Below are 18226 nucleotides of genomic sequence, written 5' to 3' on the forward strand. Positions count from 1 at the left end.
GTCATGGATACCCACAACCTAAAATCCACCTAGAATTCTTCCTTCAAGAGGTAGGAAAAGAACATCATCAAAGAACCAAGAACAAATCGCTACATAACATTAATGTATTAAATTTTAGAAGCTAAATCAAATAAATTATTGTGAAATTAATTATCATTTATTGCATATAGATTCAACGAAATTTACATTGTTTACATATTAATTACTTTTTGTTTTTTCTGGCGGACCTCAACGAAGCTCCAATTACCACAATGGTTAAAAGAGCAGCCCCAATCATCACAGCTGGCCGGTTTTCTTCCTTCATCGCCACCTTCGCCACCGCCTCGCTGGTCTCTTTCACCTTCGCCACCGCCGCCCTGCCGGTCTCTTTCACTTTCGCCAGCATCTCGAATATTACGTTCCCGCCGGCGCTAGGTTTTTTCTCTTCACTTTCTTTATTTTCTTTTGATTCAGTGACGATTTTCGCCTTTTTAGCAACTTCTTGGTCTGTCTTCTTCTCGTTCTTCTGAGATTCGACGATTTCCGCCTTTTTAGCAACTTCTTTGCCTGTCTTCTTCTCGTTCTTCTGAGATTCGAGGATTGATTTCTCCGATTCAGCGTCTCCCGTTGACGGTGGCTTTTGATCTTCTTCCTTTTCTTTTCTTGCTTTGATGCCAGTGGTTTTCCGGTTCCATGGCGTCGTAGCCGCCGCACGGGACGATGGACGGGGAGGTGATGGTGGAGGAGGAGGTGGAGGTGGAGGTGGAGGTGGTGGTGCGGCAATTTCAGAGATATTCTTTTGGTAATTTTCTCTGAGTTCCTTTACTGAGCGTCTTGGTTCAATAGCGGACGGCCGTGGTGCAGAGATTTCGGGGAATAGTTCATTATCTCTTTGCCTCGATTTCTCCGATAATTCCGGATCCGTCGCCGAAGGCGCCGGTGCCCTAACAGGCGATTTCTCGCGATAATCCCCTGCCTCCGCCGTCGCTTTTCCATCCGAAGAAGCCTTCCGATCATCTTCTTTCTCTGAAGAGGCATCTTCAGAAGCTGTCCATCTGCGTTTGGCCGGTAGCATCTTATCCATAGATCTCCGTTGATTTTCTCCTCCTATTTCCTTAACTTCATCGGTCGATCTCTGATCAGACGGCGGTGGTGCCGGAACCCTAGCAGGCAATTTATCGCAATGTTCCCCTGCGTGCTCCGCCGCTTCCCGATCAGAAGAAGCCTTTTGATCGTCTTCTTGCTTTGAAGAGGCATCATTAGAAGGTGACCGATCAGAGAGCATTCTTGGCATAATAATGCGAAGAACATCGCCGCAAAATCGGCCATAGATTCCGGTGACTAAGCAGTCGGCCGGAGCGGAGAATTCTTTAACAAATTCCGTGTTCTGCTTTTTTCCCTGCACCTTGAGCTTCCTCGTCGCCTTCTCGTAAGTTACCTTTATCTGATCCTTTTGGCATCCTGCTTAAAATTTGTGAAATTACATTAAAAAAAAAAAAAAAAAAAAAAAAAAAAAAAAAAAAAAAAAAAAACTAAATTAATTGCATTTTCCCGAATATTATGATTTATTTTTAAATATTTATATTTTTTTTATTCATTTGAACAACTTTATTTTTTATAATAGAAATTATATTAAAAAATAAAAATTATTAGAAAATTTTCTAGAAAGGATAGGAACAGGGAGATAGAAGGCTTCTCTGTCCTCGCCTTTAAAATTTCAATGACTAAGTAAATAAGAAATTATATTCGACTCGAGAGATCAAACCTGAAAGTTTGATGCACGTCTCATATTCATTACGCTCGGGATGGAATACGATGGGTTCGAATGTTATTCCGAGGCTTTCGGTGTCGTTTTTGTCTCGTGGTTTAGAACTTTTTTGAAACCAATCCATTGCGATGCGTTTTGGTCGGTCGAATGAAAATGTAGCACATAGGAGTTAGAATTTATTATATGATTTTTCTTGTGGGTAAGTCTATTCCTTTGTCCACTATTTAGGGTTTGGTGGGTTTTCTTTACCCTTTCATGTGGACATAGAATAAAATAGAAGAGAATCATTTGTCTTCCTTCCATTGATATTGCTTATTAGAGGTCTAACCATTCATCCAAGCTATCCTATAGCCATTCGCTTACATAAACGATCCTACTTTTTTATTTAAATATACGACGAAAAATTATTTAAAAATAATTCGTTATAAACGTTGTCACGGACGTAAACGTATCGTTCACTTAGTTCGTTACGTATCAAAAGTACTTGAAGCTCACTGCTCGTTGTCTGGTTTTGATGCCATTTGTAACAGTTGAAGTCCACTGCTAGTAGATATTGTCCACTTTAGTTCGTTACGTATTGTCGTCAGACTCATGGTTTTAAAATGAGTCAATTAGGAAGAGATTTCCACGTCCTTATACACTTTTATAAATAATATTTCGTTTCCGTCACCACCCAACTTGGGATCTCACAATCCACCCCTTTGAGAGCCTAGCGTCCTTGTTGGCATACTGCTCGTTGTCTGGTTCTAATACCATTTGTAACAGTTGAAGTCCACTACTAGTAGATTTTGTCAACTTTAGTTTGTTACGTATTGTGGTTAGACTCATGGTTTTAAAATGAGTCAATTAGGAAGAGGTTTCCACATCTTTATACACTTATAAATAATGTTTTGTTCCCCTCTCCAACCAACGTGGGATCTCACAATCCACTCCCTTGAGAGCCTAGCGTCTTTGTTGGCACATCGCTCGTTGTCTGGTTTTGATGCCATTTCTAACAGTTGAATCCAGGGCTAGCAGATATTGTCCGCTTTGGTTCGTTACGTATCATCACTAGCCTCGGTTTTAAACCGCGTCTAATAGGGAGAGGTTTCCATACCCTTGTACTCTCTTGTAAAGAATGTTTCGTTTCCCTCGATCTCACATTTGAAGTCGAGAAATGCAATTACATATAATCATCGTTCATGGTAGAACCTATCTACTCGTGACTGCTTATTTGAGCTCTGCTTTTTCTTTCAAGTAGGGTTGAATGCATAGTATTTCTCTCAAAACAGTTTATGCACACATGTATGAACTCATAAGTTGGACTCGTATACGTACCCTGTAGGCTTAACTACAAGCTAACACACACTCATACGGTTCGAAACCAACGAAAGTAAAAGAACTTGTATCATTTTTTCAAGATGACTTTCCTTCGTTCTCGATTTTTCTTATTATTTTCTCACTAGTCGTTCGACCTAGTCACTCACTAATCTAAATTTAATTTTCATTACTAACGAGAAACACAATATTAATATTAATACATAATCGAGCATAATTTGATAATAACATATAGTAACGTTTTCACTTTATTTTATTCGGGCCCAAAAGAATCTCAATTATAATATAAAAAGTTTATTCTCGTCTTTTAAATTTGCGCCGCACAAATTTCTAATAATTGTTGAATCGGTATGGCAACCCTGGAGGGGGTGAATAGGATTTTAACGATAAAATATTTAAGCCTGATTAATTTTATTAATTATAAAACTTTTTAAAGACGGGTAACATGCAATAAATCACAATAATAATTTTAAAATTAAATAGTAAAGAGCAAACTCAATGGCTCATGATCAAACCCGTACAAGTATTTGAATTTGGTAGTAACACACCACAACTCAAGAGAGAGTAGATTTACAATTTGGACCACTCACAACTATTTCCTCACAATACAATAATAAGAAAAATTCCACTATTTGTTACTCTTCCAAAATTACAAGTGTCATATTTTGATTTGTCATCATTTTTTAGCTGCCACATCATCAAGTCGAGTATGTTGTAATTCCTTCGTTTTAGCTTTGATTTGAATGATTGAAAAGTCGTTGAAATCGTTATTCCCAATATACACGGTTCAAAATACTGAAAATTGTTAATAATTAAAAGTACGTTTGTTATCATCTAAACATCAATCAATTAATTGATTGAAATTAATTAAAATGAGATTAAAGGCCAAAAAGCGAACAATAATTTATTATTTATTTCAATTTAATAGTTTTATTTATAAAATTGATGCAATTGTTCACAGAAATTATAGAAAAAAAAAATTATTTTGAAAGACTCCGTATTATTTTCACTAGTAAAAGCAACTCAAGACGAGCCTGAGAATATGAAGCCAATAGAAAACATTTATAATATATATATATATATATATATATTTTGTAGTTTCTCACGGTAGGTTCCCTTAACCAAGCCATTGTTTATGAGTCACCGACTCATTCTTCAACAGACACATGGTCAGAGTCTTTGCCTCTTCCTACTGTTCTGAAGACCATCGGTCACCATAAGTGTTTAGCTTTGCATGAGATTCCACGTACTCCAAACTACTCGAGTTTCTCACATATCACTGACCATAACATAATCAAATTTGATAAAAATAATACATAGCACGTGTACGTATGTATATATATATATATATAAACATATGTATGTATATATAGTGTTTTACACAAACCTAGGAAGTTCGTGTTTATTCATTAAGAAAGTAAATCTCGATTTGGATGGAAATTAAGCATTTGTTTTCTTCCCGAATGTAATAATAAGATCATTTTTAACAAACGATGCGTAGACATCATCCAATGAGCACTCGCCCCTAATTGGTATGGATTCGTTGACACGAGCGATATTGTAACCTTCTTCTTTTGTTGTCATAATATCAATAGTCTTTAATTTTCTATTCATCGAGATTTGCAGTTGATTCCTTGAACAACCTAAAAAACAATTCACAGATCACAAGATAATATTCAAAAACAAAAATTTGATGTTAAAACATAACGTACGAAGATCAAAGTAGCGTTTTAACATGAAATTAAACAAGAACGAAGTTAGAAATTACCCGAAAAATCAATGATCATCTCATAGTAGTCTTTATTTGTTTCCTTTCTCTCTTTCCAGTCTACTTTTGGACTGTAATTCTCCTTTTGTTGATCCATTTCATCCCAACCAAATACTTGCCTCGACATTGAAAATCTTCAAAACTTCAAATAATTTAATTTTGGGTAATGAATTATATGGGACACAAGAACCACTTATATATATATATATATATATATATATATATATATATATATATATATATATATATATATATATATATATATATATATATATATATAAAAAAAAAGCTTATTCCTTTCACAATGCTTTTGGCTTTGTTTTTGGGTATAAAGTGGAATATATCAAAAGAATGGAAGAGACCAATATGAGATTCTATTCTATCTTTTCCCGAGAGGAAAATGTTGCGTAACTTATTTCTTTTCATTTGGGACGTTGGACGTGCGTGTATAGCTGGCTCGAATATTAGGAATTTTTGTATGGACAGCTCGAGAATTTGATTTTATTGTCTTTCGACTCACGTATTCAGTGTGTTGTATCTTATCTCGAGGTGGAGTTTTGTTCTGTTTGAGATTGGAAATTTTACCCTTCTCGAGATTAATTTTTCGATCTTTTCTGTTTGTCGAGAGAAGACTAGGTTATGACGTGTTCATCTATTAATTTTTCGATCACCATGAAAATTAGGCTTTGAAAAGAGACACTTTCTTGGTTTTTTTAAAAGAATTTCTTAATGTGTTTGAAAATTTTAAAATACATTTTTTTTCAATAAGAATCTCGAACAAAAATGTTTCTGTCTGCCTTTCACACCTGCTTTTCTAAAAAGTAATGAAAACACATTATGATGTTCTCGATGACTTAATATAGAATTTCCAATCCAACTCAATATCTGATCTGATCCACTCCATATCAAACTCGACCCACGACCCGACCTAGAACCAAGAGCGGCCTAACTAAACATAGTATGATCTAGTGACCTGACCTAGAACCCGAATCGATCTAACAACTCAATTCATATATGAACCGACCTGAAACCTGAATTGACCAATCATTTTATTGAAGCTAAGGACCGTAAGATTCAGGGTCATTTAATTTTTTTTTTCCCAAAAGAACCATTTAAAAAATAAATGGAGAAAGTTCGTGGAAATGAACGATAGACATCGGAAGAATAATATGATAATGATAGAGAGAAACAAACATATCCATTTATTTTGTTCGATCTATAATGCAAAAGGTTTATTCTCGTCCTTTAAATTTCAACGATAGGGCATAACTTTTTTTTTGGGTATAATAATATACTTTGATGTTCTCAATTTCATAATAATCTCTAGTATATATATATATATGTATATATGTATATATATATGTATGTATACACATATATACATATGTATATATATACACACATATACATATCTATATATATACACACATATACATATCTATATATATACACACATATACATATTACACACATATACATATATATCTATATATATATATATATATGTGTATATTATCTAGTTTATAAGGTGAATTTGCAAAATCGTGAAAAATAAGCCTAAATTTTATATATAGAATCGACTAGTAATGAAGAGGAACGGTAACGACACTAGTTTTACTACTACAATTGTGATGTCCCACATTGGTTGGGGAGGAGAACAAAACACCATTTCGAAGTGGAAACCTTCCCCTAGACGCGTTTTAAAGCCTTGAGGGGAAGCTCGGAAAGGAAAGCTCAAAGAGGACAATATTTGCTAACAGTGGGCCTAGGTCGTTATAAATGGTATTAGAGCCAGACACGGGGCGATGTGCCAGCAAAGACGCTGGGCCTTAAATGGGGTTGGAATATGATGTCTCACATTGGTTGGGGAGGAGAACAAACCACCCTTCATAAGGAAGTGGAAACCTTCCCCTAGCAGACGCGTTTTAAAGCCTTAAGGGAAAGCCCGAAAGGGAAAGTGCAAAGAGGACAATATCTGCTAGCGGTGGGCCTAGGTCGTTATAAATGTTATCAGAGCCAGACACCGGGCGATGTGCCAGCAAGGACGCTGGGCCCTAAAGGGGGTTAGATTTGGTGGGGGTCTCACATCGAATTGGAGAAAGGAATGAGTGCCAGCGAAGACGCTGGGCCCCGAAGGGGGGTGGATTGTGATGTCCTACATTGGTTGAGGAGGAGAACAAAACACCCTTCATAAGGAAGTGGAAACCTACCCCTAGCAAATGTGTTTTAAAGCTTTGAGAGGAAGCCCGGAAGGGAAAGCCCAAAGAGGACAATATCTGCTAGCGATGGGCCTGGGTCGTTATAAAAATAAAGTTGATAATATATGCATAATATGCTTAATGTATGCGAAAATTCATTTAGAAACATGCACCTGTAAACGATACCATGAACTTAAACGTTCATAAAATTCATTTAAAATAAAGTAATATCAATGGAATAACGAAGACGAAATAACAATAATTCCAAAGTAATGAAAACGTTAATATATCTTTAGGGCTACAATTTTAATAGATAATGCAATTATTATGATTTCATCCCCACAGCATGCACAACAACGTCACGTCCGTGTAAGGGTGTCTTACCATTACTTGAAAGAAGTAGTAGTAACTATTATTTGGGTCGGGAAATGCAATCATGGCGTTGAACTCTATTTTCGAAGGCAAAAAGTAGTAGTATTTCAACTACCGCACGCTCATAAGTCCATGCATCATACAAAATCGTTATCACAACATAATTCCAAATCATAGCATAATCACACCATAATATAGCATAACTTATAATCACGACATAACAGATATCATAACATAAATGTAACATAGTACATGTCAAACAATCATAAAACACGACACGTGTAAGGGCCACAGGGCACGTGTTGTAACGACACTAATTTCATATGGAGGCTTGAGTTTTTTAAGAAATAACCCCAATAACCCCGATAATGGGGTCAGGAAATGTAAGCACATGCAATCATGTTTCAGACTTATCATTTTATGGCCTTGGTTTCAACTTTCAGTCCGAACAGAATTAGATGTGTAGTACGTCTCTACACACGACTCATATACGTGCACATAGGCCCCCAAGCAAGCTCGTATACCTACCCCCTAGACCCGACCTTCAACTAGCGTATAACATAGTAACTTAGCACAATTTTCAATGTCGTAACATGTCAACATGATATTACATGACATAACATACCTCACAGAATACGGCATAACATAACGTATCAACTTCCATAGTATTCATAACACAATATTAATATAATAAACATATTAAACAATTACAAAGTACAACACGAAGAGCTATAGGGCACATACCCTATCTTGAATTGAAAAGAGTCCGAGCGTATTAGACCCATGACAGATTGGCCGAGAACTCGACCGGGAGCAGTTAGAAAATATATTCTTCGAATGGCTCCGAATTGCCCAAGTGGGATGAAATAGAGTAATTGATGTGACAGACCAAGAGATCCCCGTCTATTTGGAGAGGTTGGTAATCTATAACGTGCGTTGGTTCAGTCAAATATTTGCAAGACATCGATCCGTGTCCAATATGATTCGATCTAGAGTGTCGAAAGGTCCAATGATGCATGAAGCCTAATTTTATAACCATCTATTATTATTATTATTTCAAATTTCCAGTCGTTACATCACATACATTTAAAAGAAACTTTCGTCTCCGAAAGCACTTTAAACTTAGAATAACTCTCCGAAAGCACTTTAAACTTAGAATAACTCGAATCCCCATCTATTTAGAGATGTTTGTAGTCGTGTGTCGGATCAGTCAAGTATTTGCGAAGTATTAATACATGAATTACGTTATGCACCACGGAGAGGGACTTTGATAGGGCTATTTGCCACCGGTCTGATTCAATCTAGAGCGTCAAAAAGTTTGAAAGCATGGGCTCAACCTTTTTGTCCGAACCTAAACATGGCTTTCATTAGGGACACCTTCTAGTTCGCCGACTCAACCAACTCAACCAAGCCATTGCTTAACCAAGTCACTGTCTATGAGTCGCCGACTCAACCAAGCAATTGCCTAAACAAGCACGGGTCAGAGTCTTGATTTCCCCTTCTTAGAAGCTTACGGTTTCATATTCTATTTCACCCTTCCCTCACTGTACTACTTTACTATCGGTCACCCAAGAGTATTTAGCTTTGCATGTGGTCCTCACTAACGAGTACATATTAGCAAGCTTCAAAGTGTATATAATAGTCTTTAAAACACAAAGTAAATCTTAATTTAGATGAAAATTAAGATTTATTTTTTTCTCGAAAATGTAACAAGAACGTTAGCATGGGCTTTACTGAATGAGCAATTGTCCTCAATTTGTATGGATTTGGCGACAAGAGTTTCACTTAACCCTTTTTTCTTCAAGGTAATAATTCGAATCGTCCTTGATTTTTCATTGAAAATGAGTTGTATCTAATCCTTTGGAAAACCTAAACAAAGATTCACAGATCTTTTTTGACACAAAGTTTTTATTAAAAATCGCGTATAAAAACAAAAAATTGACATCTAAAAGTGATGTTCGAAGATTAAAGTAGCGTTCGTTACCCGAACCATCTATCCTCATTTCAACCCATTTGTATGCTTCTCTCCATGCCATGGGTGGAGTCCTCAGATAGGGGTGACGATAAAATTCTCATTTATGTGCAAATAATTTAATTTTGGGTAATGAAACATATATATATAAATAAGCTTATATCAAAAAAAGCTTATTCCTTTCCCAATGCTTATGGCTTCGTTATGTGTATAAAGTGGGGAATATATCAAGTGAATGGTAGGTAAGAAGCCAATATGCTTTTCTATGCAATTTGCAAATTAAAAGATTCTAATCTATCTTTTCAACCCATTTGGGACATAGAATGTGCACGTGTAATTATGTCGAGATAATTGGAATCTTTTCAACTAACTTATTCAATATGTTATATTCTCTCCTAGAACGACCCAAATTTTCTACCATGCGTTTCAATATGTTGTATACTCTGCTATAATGAGCCTAAAGCCTTGAGGGGAAGCCCGAAAGGGAAAGCCCAAAGAGGACAACAAAGAGGACAACATCTACTAGCGGTGGATCTGGGTCGTTACAAGAGCATAGGACAGAATATATTTACTTCTAGAAAAATCAAGCTGAATTCACGTATTGAAAACTAAAAAACCCAACATGAGTCAACTATATAATTTGGACACCAAGGCAACCATTATTTTGGGACAACCACATAACACAAAAAATATTTCAAGACAACCATTATTTTGGATTCTATAATGACAATCATTGTGTCTAAACGAAGAAAACCAATATTTCAAGCCAACTAGAATACCTAGAGAAACTATCACGATCGTAGTTTTCAAGTGGCATCATAATTTTGAAACCAAACTTTTTTGGCCATACACGTTTTCCATGCGTGCATGTTCACTCAGCCAAGTCATAAGACTCCAATCTTTCAAGCCACCATTATTTTGAAACCTATCAAGGCAACTATTATGTCTGGACTAATATTATACCAAGGCAACTATTATGTCTGGACTAATATTATACCAAGGCAACCATTAATTATTGCACAGAGGAAACCGATAGTTAGCAACAATATTCATTTCGAGACAACTAAATTCAAAATCGCATATCAAGACAACCATTATTTCGAGACAACTACATAACACAAAGCAATATTTCGAGACAAACATTATTTTGGATTCTTTAAAGTAAAATCTTATCTTACTGATATAAACTTACTAGAAAGTTGAAGATCTATCTCCCGCTAATCTTCAAACTCTAGAACGTTCAAACTATTTGAGATCAAACTTGTATTCATCGAACATTTCCAGCTCCTTCGCTAACTTGACTAATCGAACCGTAAAAGGAAAATCATGTTAAAAAGAGCATTTAAAAAAAAAAAATCCAAGCTACTATTTCCCCTTCTGCTACAAGGTAGAGACAGGAACACCTGGACAAATAGAACCCCAAATTTAGTTGTCGGACATGTTGATTAACCAGCTTACTAAATGAATCAAATTAATCAAAATCAACTGAACACAAGAAAAGATGGAGAGTTGACATATTACAGTATTCTTAAAACATCTAAGAGCTTAAAAAATTCCTTTACGCCCACTCTCTTGAATCCTAAGATTCTTCAAATAGCTTTACCTCATGAAAGAAAAGAGCTACTGAACAAACCTGCAAGTCGTCCTATAGAAATAACCCTCTTCGTATCGGTATTGGTCGAAGCAATAACATGGCAAAGGAAAAAATACCTGAAAAGATAGGAGCCTCACATGGAGCAAATATAATAAACAGAACGAATTATAAAAAGAAAAAAAGGAAATATAAAACAGTTAAAACTCATGTACACATAAAATACATCTATTTCCTTTTATAATTACATCTGACTTAGACTCACGAATTATATAAAATAGTTATTACAACATAATTCTAAAACATAGATTGCTCAAAGAGATCACAGTTTAGAAATTGGTTGGAAGTATCAATTAGAAATTACCTTTGCTCCCACGCCGCCGCCGCCATCGTCATTCTAACTTGTCATGGCTATATTGAATTCGTCGAAACAATAACACTTATTGGTACTCATTATTTGATTCTTACAAATATCACAGTACTCACAATAATATCGTCACAAGTGAAAGATTACGAAAAATAACAACAATAATCATTGAGATACATCTACCACAACATGGTTACTACAAGAAAAATGAGGGAGGGTATCACAGGAGAAGTCTAGGAACAAAAGATAAAACCATACCAATTTATCAATCATTGGAATGGAAATAATAAACAGAAGCCCTGAAGATCATCAAGTGTAGTAGGATGACTTGACAACCGTTACTGAAGGTGGGCAACACCAAATTGTTTGAAATTGATGGATTCTGGAAAGCTCATACCAAAACCTAATCAACTTCAAAAGAATTATGATGATTTCGAAAATAGAGAAGGGGTAAAACATAATCGAAGGTAGAAAAATCAAGATGAATTTGCAAAGAGAACAAATATTTCAACCTAATAATCATACCGATATAATAAACCGAACAAAACTAATCTTTTAATTAAAAACATCCAATGGATTTTGAATATCAAAGCACCAGCTTCCTACCCAAAGTCAAGGGTTCTCTATGCATGCATATATAATAGATTCAAAATTGGGAGGCACCCACATGTAAAAGAAAGGGGAAGAGCCATGTTTAAGTTTATTTTTAAGGTAAGGACTCTCGACAGTTTTTGAAATAACATTTGCATCATGAAACCAAAAAAAAGTCCAGGAATTGATGCACACTGCTCATATGCCCATAAACATATTCCCCATCAATCAAGAAATTACACGACAAAATTGAAAAACTAAAGAGAACTACGACGAGCCAACAAATCGTAGGCAATCCAAAACTGCATTAAGAATTATTCTTTAAACTTATCGGTATTCTTTATTTGATTTTTACGAATATCACATTTATCACAATAGTATCTGCACAAGTACAAAATTACGTAAAATAATGACGAGATCATGACAAGCTTGAAGTGAACTCAAACCCATTATAATTTTTTGGAAGTATAAATTTCAAAATATAGAGCAATCCTAAATTGTGAGAACCCAAATATTGAACTCAAACCACATTATAATTTTTTGGAAGTATAAATTTTAAAACATAGAGCCATCCTAAATTATGAGAGAACCCAAATATAATAGTAAAAATCTTTAAAATCATATCTTACCAAATGATATGGACATACTAAGAAGTTGAAAATCCCACTAATCTTCGAACCACAGAACGCTCATACCATTTGAGATCACAATAGGCAAAATCATATCTTACCCAAATGATATGAACACATTAGAAAGTTAAAGATCATCCCCACTAATCTTCAAACTCTAGAGCACTTATACTATTTGACAAGACATGACGAAAAAATAAATTAAAAATCAATACATCAAAACTCATTGTCCATTGATAAAGAAAAACCATTTCAACAACAAAAACAACAAAAACTAGAGCAAATAAAAACTAGAGCAAATATATAATAAGGGATTCGAAATTGTACCCAAGCATCGTCCATTGGTTCTATTCCCGATTCATAACTCAAAAGTTTCTTTGGCTCTTTGCTAAGAGAGGCTAGAACTCAAAAAATAAGAAATGCCAAAATAGGAATAACACTTGATATTATCAGAAATACACAGAAAATATCATAACACGAAATTTTTTTACATCATATAATACCAAATGGTATGAACATATTAGGAAGTTGAAGATCATCTCCCGCTAATCTTCAAACCCTAGAACACTCATACTATTTTAGTAATCGGTTATAAATTTCAAACCTAAAGTACTTGTCAATTTTAGGAACCCAAATAGAATGGTAGAAATCTTTGACACGAGGAAATCATATCTTACCCAAATAATATGAACATACTAGGAATTTTAAGAACGCAAATAGAATGGTAGAAATCTTCAACTGAGGAAATCGTATCTTAGCCAAATAATAAGAACATACTAGGAATTTGAAAATCTCCTGCTAATCTTCAAACCCTAGAACACTCGTACTATTTAAGATCACAATTTAGTAATCGATTATAAATTTCAAACCTAAAGTACATGTCAATTTTAAGAACCCAAATAGAATGGTAAAAATTCTTTGACATGAGAAAATCATATCTTACCCAAATAATATGGACATATTAGGAATTTGAAAATCACCTCCCGCTAATCTTCAAACTCTAGAACACTCATATGGTTTGACATCAAACTTAAGTGTTTTGTAAGAAATTGTAAACAAGAGATAAAGTAACTTGAAACCAAATAAAATTGTATGAACATACTAGGACGTTGAAGATCATCTTCCACTAATCTTCAAACCCTAGAACACTCATACTATTTAATATAAACAATTTAGTAATCGGTTATAAATTTCAATTTTAAGAACCCATATCTTACCCAAATAATATGAACGTTCTAGGAATTTGAAGATCATCTCCCGCTAATCTTCAAACTCTAAAACACTCATACTATTTGACATCAAACTTAAGTGTTTTGTTAGAAATTTTAAACAAGAGATAAAGTAACTCGTAAATCTTCAAAACCTAGAATACTCATCCATTTTGAGAAACCAAATAGAATGGTAAAAATCTTTAACATGAGGCAAAATCATATTTTACCAAATGATATGAACCTAAAGTACTCGTAAATCTTAATAACCCAAATAGAAGGGTTAGAAATCTTTAACATTAGGAAATCATATCTTACCCAAATAATATGAACATACTAGGAATTTGAAGATCATCTCCTGCTAATCTTCAAACTCTAGAACACTCACTATTTGACATCAACTTTAAGTGTTTTGATAGAAATTAACAAGAGATAAAGTAACTCGAAACCAAATAGAATGGTATGAACATATTACGAAGTTGAAGATCATTTCCCGCTCGTACTATTCAAGATCACAATTTAGTAATCAGTTATAAATTTCAAACCTAAAATACTTGGAATTTGAAGATTAATCTTCAAACTCTAGAACACTCATACTATTTGACATCAAACTTAAGTGTTTTGTTAAAAATTTTAAACAAGAGATAAAGTAACTCGTAAATCTTCAAAACCTAGAATACATCCATTTTGAGAAAAACCAAATAGAATGGTAAAAATCTTTAACAGGAGGCAAAATCATACTTTACCAAATGATATGAACTTAAAGTACTCGTCAATTTTAAGAACCCAAATAGAATGGTAGAAATTCTTAACATGAGGAAATCATATCTTACCCAAATAATATGAACATACTAGGAATTTGAAGATCATCTCCCGCTAATCTTCAAACTCTAGAACACTCATACTATTTGACATTAGACTTAAGTGTTTTGTTAGAAATTTGAGAAATCATATCTTACCAAATAATATGAACATACTAGGAATTTGAATATCATCTCCCGCTAATCTTCAAACTCTAGAACACTCATACTATTTGACATCAGACTTATGTGTTCTGTTAGAAATTTGGGAAATCATATCTTACCCAAATAATATGAACATACTAGGAATTTGAAGATCATCTCCCGCTAATCTTCAAACTCTAGAACACTCATACTATTTGACATCAGACTTTGTGTTTTGTTAGAAATTTGGGAAATCATATCTTACCCAAATAATATGAACATACTAGGAATTTGAAGATCATCTCCCGCTAATCTTCAAACTCTAGAACACTCATACTATTTGACATCAGACTCTAGAACACTCATACTATTTGACATCAGACTTATGTGTTCTGTTAGAAATTTGGGAAATCATATCTTACCCAAATAATATGAACATACTAGGAATTTGAAGATCATCTCCCGCTAATCTTCAAACTCTAGAACACTCATACTATTTGACATCAAACTTAAGTATTTTGTTAGAAATTTGGGAAATCATATCTTACCCAAATAATATGAACATACTAGGAATTTGAAGATCATCTCCCGCTAATCTTCAAACTCTAGAATACTCATACTATTTGACATCAAACTTAAGTATTTTGTTAGAAATTTGGGAAATCATATCTTATCCAAATAATATGAACATACTAGGAATTTGATGATCATCTCCCGCTAATCTTCAAACTCTAGAACACTCATACTATTTGACATCAAACTGAAAGTGTTTTGTTAGAGATTTTAAACCAGAGATAAAGTAACTCGTAAATCTTCAAAACTTAGAATACTCATCCATTTTGACATCAAACTTAAGTATTTTGTTAGAAATTTGGGAAATCATATCTTACCCAAATAATATGAACATACTAGGAATTTGAAGATCATCTCCCGCTAATCTTCAAACTCTAGAATACTCATACTATTTGACATCAAACTTAAGTATTTTGTTAGAAATTTGGGAAATCATATCTTATCCAAATAATATGAACATACTAGGAATTTGATGATCATCTCCCGCTAATCTTCAAACTCTAGAACACTCATACTATTTGACATCAAACTGAAAGTGTTTTGTTAGAGATTTTAAACCAGAGATAAAGTAACTCGTAAATCTTCAAAACTTAGAATACTCATCCATTTTGAGAAACCAAATAAAATAGTAAAAATCTTTAACATGAGGCAAAATCATATTTTACCAAATGATATGAACCTAAAGTACTCGTCAATTTTAAGAACCCAAATAGAAGGGTAGAAATCTTTAACATGAGGAAATCATATCTTACCCAAATAATATGAACATACTAGAAATTTGAAGATCATCTCCCGCTAATCTTCAAACTCTAGAACACTCATACTATTTGACGTCAAACTTAAATGTTTTGTTAGAAATTTTAAACAAGAGATAAGGTAACTCGTAACTAGAGTATTCATCCATTTTGAGAAACCATATAGAATGGTAGAAAATTTTAACATGAGGCAAAATCATATTATACCAAATGATGTGATCATACTAGGAACCTAAAGATCATCTCCTGCAAGAGATTTATTTTCCACACATATGCAACCCAATGAACCCAGAGGGGACAAAATAATTATAAATCTACTCCTGAAACGCGAAAAATACCTGGAGTACAAAATCATGTACATCCCCCTGAGATAGCACCTCTTCCAAATCAACAACCTGAAGGAAAGTGGCAGCCAAGAAAGTGAAAATACGTTAGTCTTGGAGAACACAAATAATATATTCCAATGAGATGTTAAACGATACAAAAGAACTGCTATCGGAGCTCGTGCAATACCTCAGAATAAGCTTCAGCTTCAACGTCAATCATACAAAAAAAAAAAAAAAAAAAAAAAAAAAAAAAAAAAAAAAAATTGAGAATTGTAAACAATTGAGGATTACAATTTTCAATTATCGCCTCCTAAAGTTATCTCATATACGCGCATCTATGTCAAATATAATTCTGGTAATAACAAGGGATATGAACAACCATAATAAGCGCAGGAAGCATTTGTTGTGTCTGTGTACGCAACAGTGGGAGGAGAGACGGACCAACCTTACGATCATCAATCCTCTACCAATTTCCAGAGAAGTCCTTAATGTAGCAGATATAGTGTTCAAAATATGAAGCATTCAGCATATCGATGTAAACGACTAAAGCATAATAAAGGAGAGAACGCTCATGTAAGGACTAAGATCTCCAGCAACATTACAACAATGTGGCGGCACATTAAGAAAAATCACAACAGAAAATACTAAATAACATAAGAGATCAAACGACAAACTAGCGATAAAACTCCAAGATCGATGTAAAACTTTTCAAGTATAAACTAGCTTACATGAACCACATGAGACAAGAAAAACAGTCCATTGAACACGATAATCGGTATTATTTGGCAGTGGCAGTTTAATTAAGAAAAAACAGGACGATTTTGCAAGGAGATGATTGAAAAATAAAAACCGAACCCACCTGAAAGAGGAGGAAAAGCGAAAACCTAAAAAACAGGACAATTTTGAAAAATCAATACCGAATCGACATCAAAACAACAGGATGATTTTGCAAACAGAGAAGGAAAACCAAAACCTAATCGGATTTTCGCAGACAATTTTCCGAACAGAGAGGAGGAAAATCGAAATCAAGACCGACGAACGGAGAGTATGAACTCGACTCCGGATTGTTCCAATTCGACGCATTCTAAGAAAATCAAACCTAAAATTGGAAGAAAAAAAAACCAAAACCCCAACCGAATTCAGAAAAATCTGGATGTTGTTACTGCTCGTCAAACGCATTCTAAGAAAATCAAACCTAAAATTGGAAAAACCAAAACCCTAACCAAATTCAGAAAAATCTGGATGTTGTTACTGCTCTTCAAAGCCGTAGCTTGCTGCCCGCCCGGCCTCTATCAAAAGAAACTTGGAAGTTTAGCCAAGATTGAAGATGGAAAAAAAACTAAACCCTAAGAACAAACTCATGACTCTGCAGAGAGAGAAGAGAGACACAACCAGACCTCAGAATGAGGAATGGGAGAGAAGCTATATATAAAAGAGACGGCAAAATATAGCCGTTAAAGAAGGTTGCGTGAAGAAGAAGCTAAGAAATAACTATAATTAAATAATTAAATAATTAAAATTAAAATTTAAAAAATAATGGACTGGGCCTAATTAATGTGTAAATGGGCCAACAAAATATCCCTAAGTTAGGTTAGATGGGCCTACAAAGCCCAATACATGGATTTAATTCATGTTTAGGAATTTAAATCCTGAAATTATATAATAAATTAAAATAATAAATCAAGTAATATTTGGACAGATAAAAACGAATTTGTTTTTTTGTAATTAAAATAATATAGAAGAAAAAAAGGAAATATATAACAATTAAAACTCATATACACACATAAACACAAATTTTCCTAAAATTACAACATAATAACAAAAAAAAAATTAATTTTTTATTTTCAAAACCAAACCTTAAAAAAAAA

General features: G+C 34.0%; 1 protein-coding gene and 2 long non-coding RNA genes across 6 annotated transcripts; all 3 read right to left on the reverse strand.

The window, feature by feature from the left end:
* Nucleotides 1–135: 135 nt before the first annotated feature.
* LOC111779202 (uncharacterized) lies at nucleotides 136–1944 on the reverse strand. Its single transcript, XM_023659301.2, has 2 exons — nucleotides 1745–1944; nucleotides 136–1440 (listed from the first exon to the last, which is right to left on the reverse strand). Exons 1-2 carry the CDS (start codon nucleotides 1869–1871, stop codon nucleotides 203–205), a joined length of 1365 nt encoding a protein of 454 aa, XP_023515069.2. The 5' UTR covers nucleotides 1872–1944; the 3' UTR covers nucleotides 136–202.
* A 2100-nt stretch (nucleotides 1945–4044) lies between these two features.
* LOC111790206 (uncharacterized) lies at nucleotides 4045–5058 on the reverse strand. The gene is made up of 2 exons (XR_002814460.2): nucleotides 4833–5058; nucleotides 4045–4707 (listed from the first exon to the last, which is right to left on the reverse strand). It is a non-coding gene; the product is annotated as an uncharacterized LOC111790206 (long non-coding RNA).
* Nucleotides 5059–10410: 5352 nt separating this feature from the next.
* Nucleotides 10411–17756, reverse strand: LOC147794918 (uncharacterized). 4 transcript variants are annotated; one of them, XR_015421865.1, is made up of 5 exons: nucleotides 16546–17756; nucleotides 16371–16427; nucleotides 12880–12950; nucleotides 11330–11735; nucleotides 10411–11084 (listed from the first exon to the last, which is right to left on the reverse strand). It is a non-coding gene; the product is annotated as an uncharacterized LOC147794918 (long non-coding RNA). The 4 variants fall into 4 exon arrangements; XR_015421854.1 differs by having other exon boundaries at nucleotides 12880–16427; XR_015421859.1 differs by having other exon boundaries at nucleotides 16371–17756.
* Nucleotides 17757–18226: the final 470 nt, after the last annotated feature.

Source organism: Cucurbita pepo, chromosome 1 (genome assembly GCF_057944985.1).
Source record: "Cucurbita pepo subsp. pepo isolate OVF chromosome 1, ASM5794498v1, whole genome shotgun sequence".
Lineage (NCBI taxonomy): Eukaryota > Viridiplantae > Streptophyta > Magnoliopsida > Cucurbitales > Cucurbitaceae > Cucurbita > Cucurbita pepo.

What these genes read in the sequence shown, in the direction of transcription:
- LOC111779202 (XM_023659301.2), bottom strand. Translation starts at nt 1,871, where the DNA reads ATGGATTGGTTTCAAAAAAGTTCTAAACCACGAGACAAAAACGACACC. An exon ending in GACGTGCATCAAACTTTCAG is followed by an intron (nt 1,441 to 1,744) that starts GTTTGATCTCTC and finishes AATTTTAAGCAG; the next exon opens with GATGCCAAAAGGATCAGATA.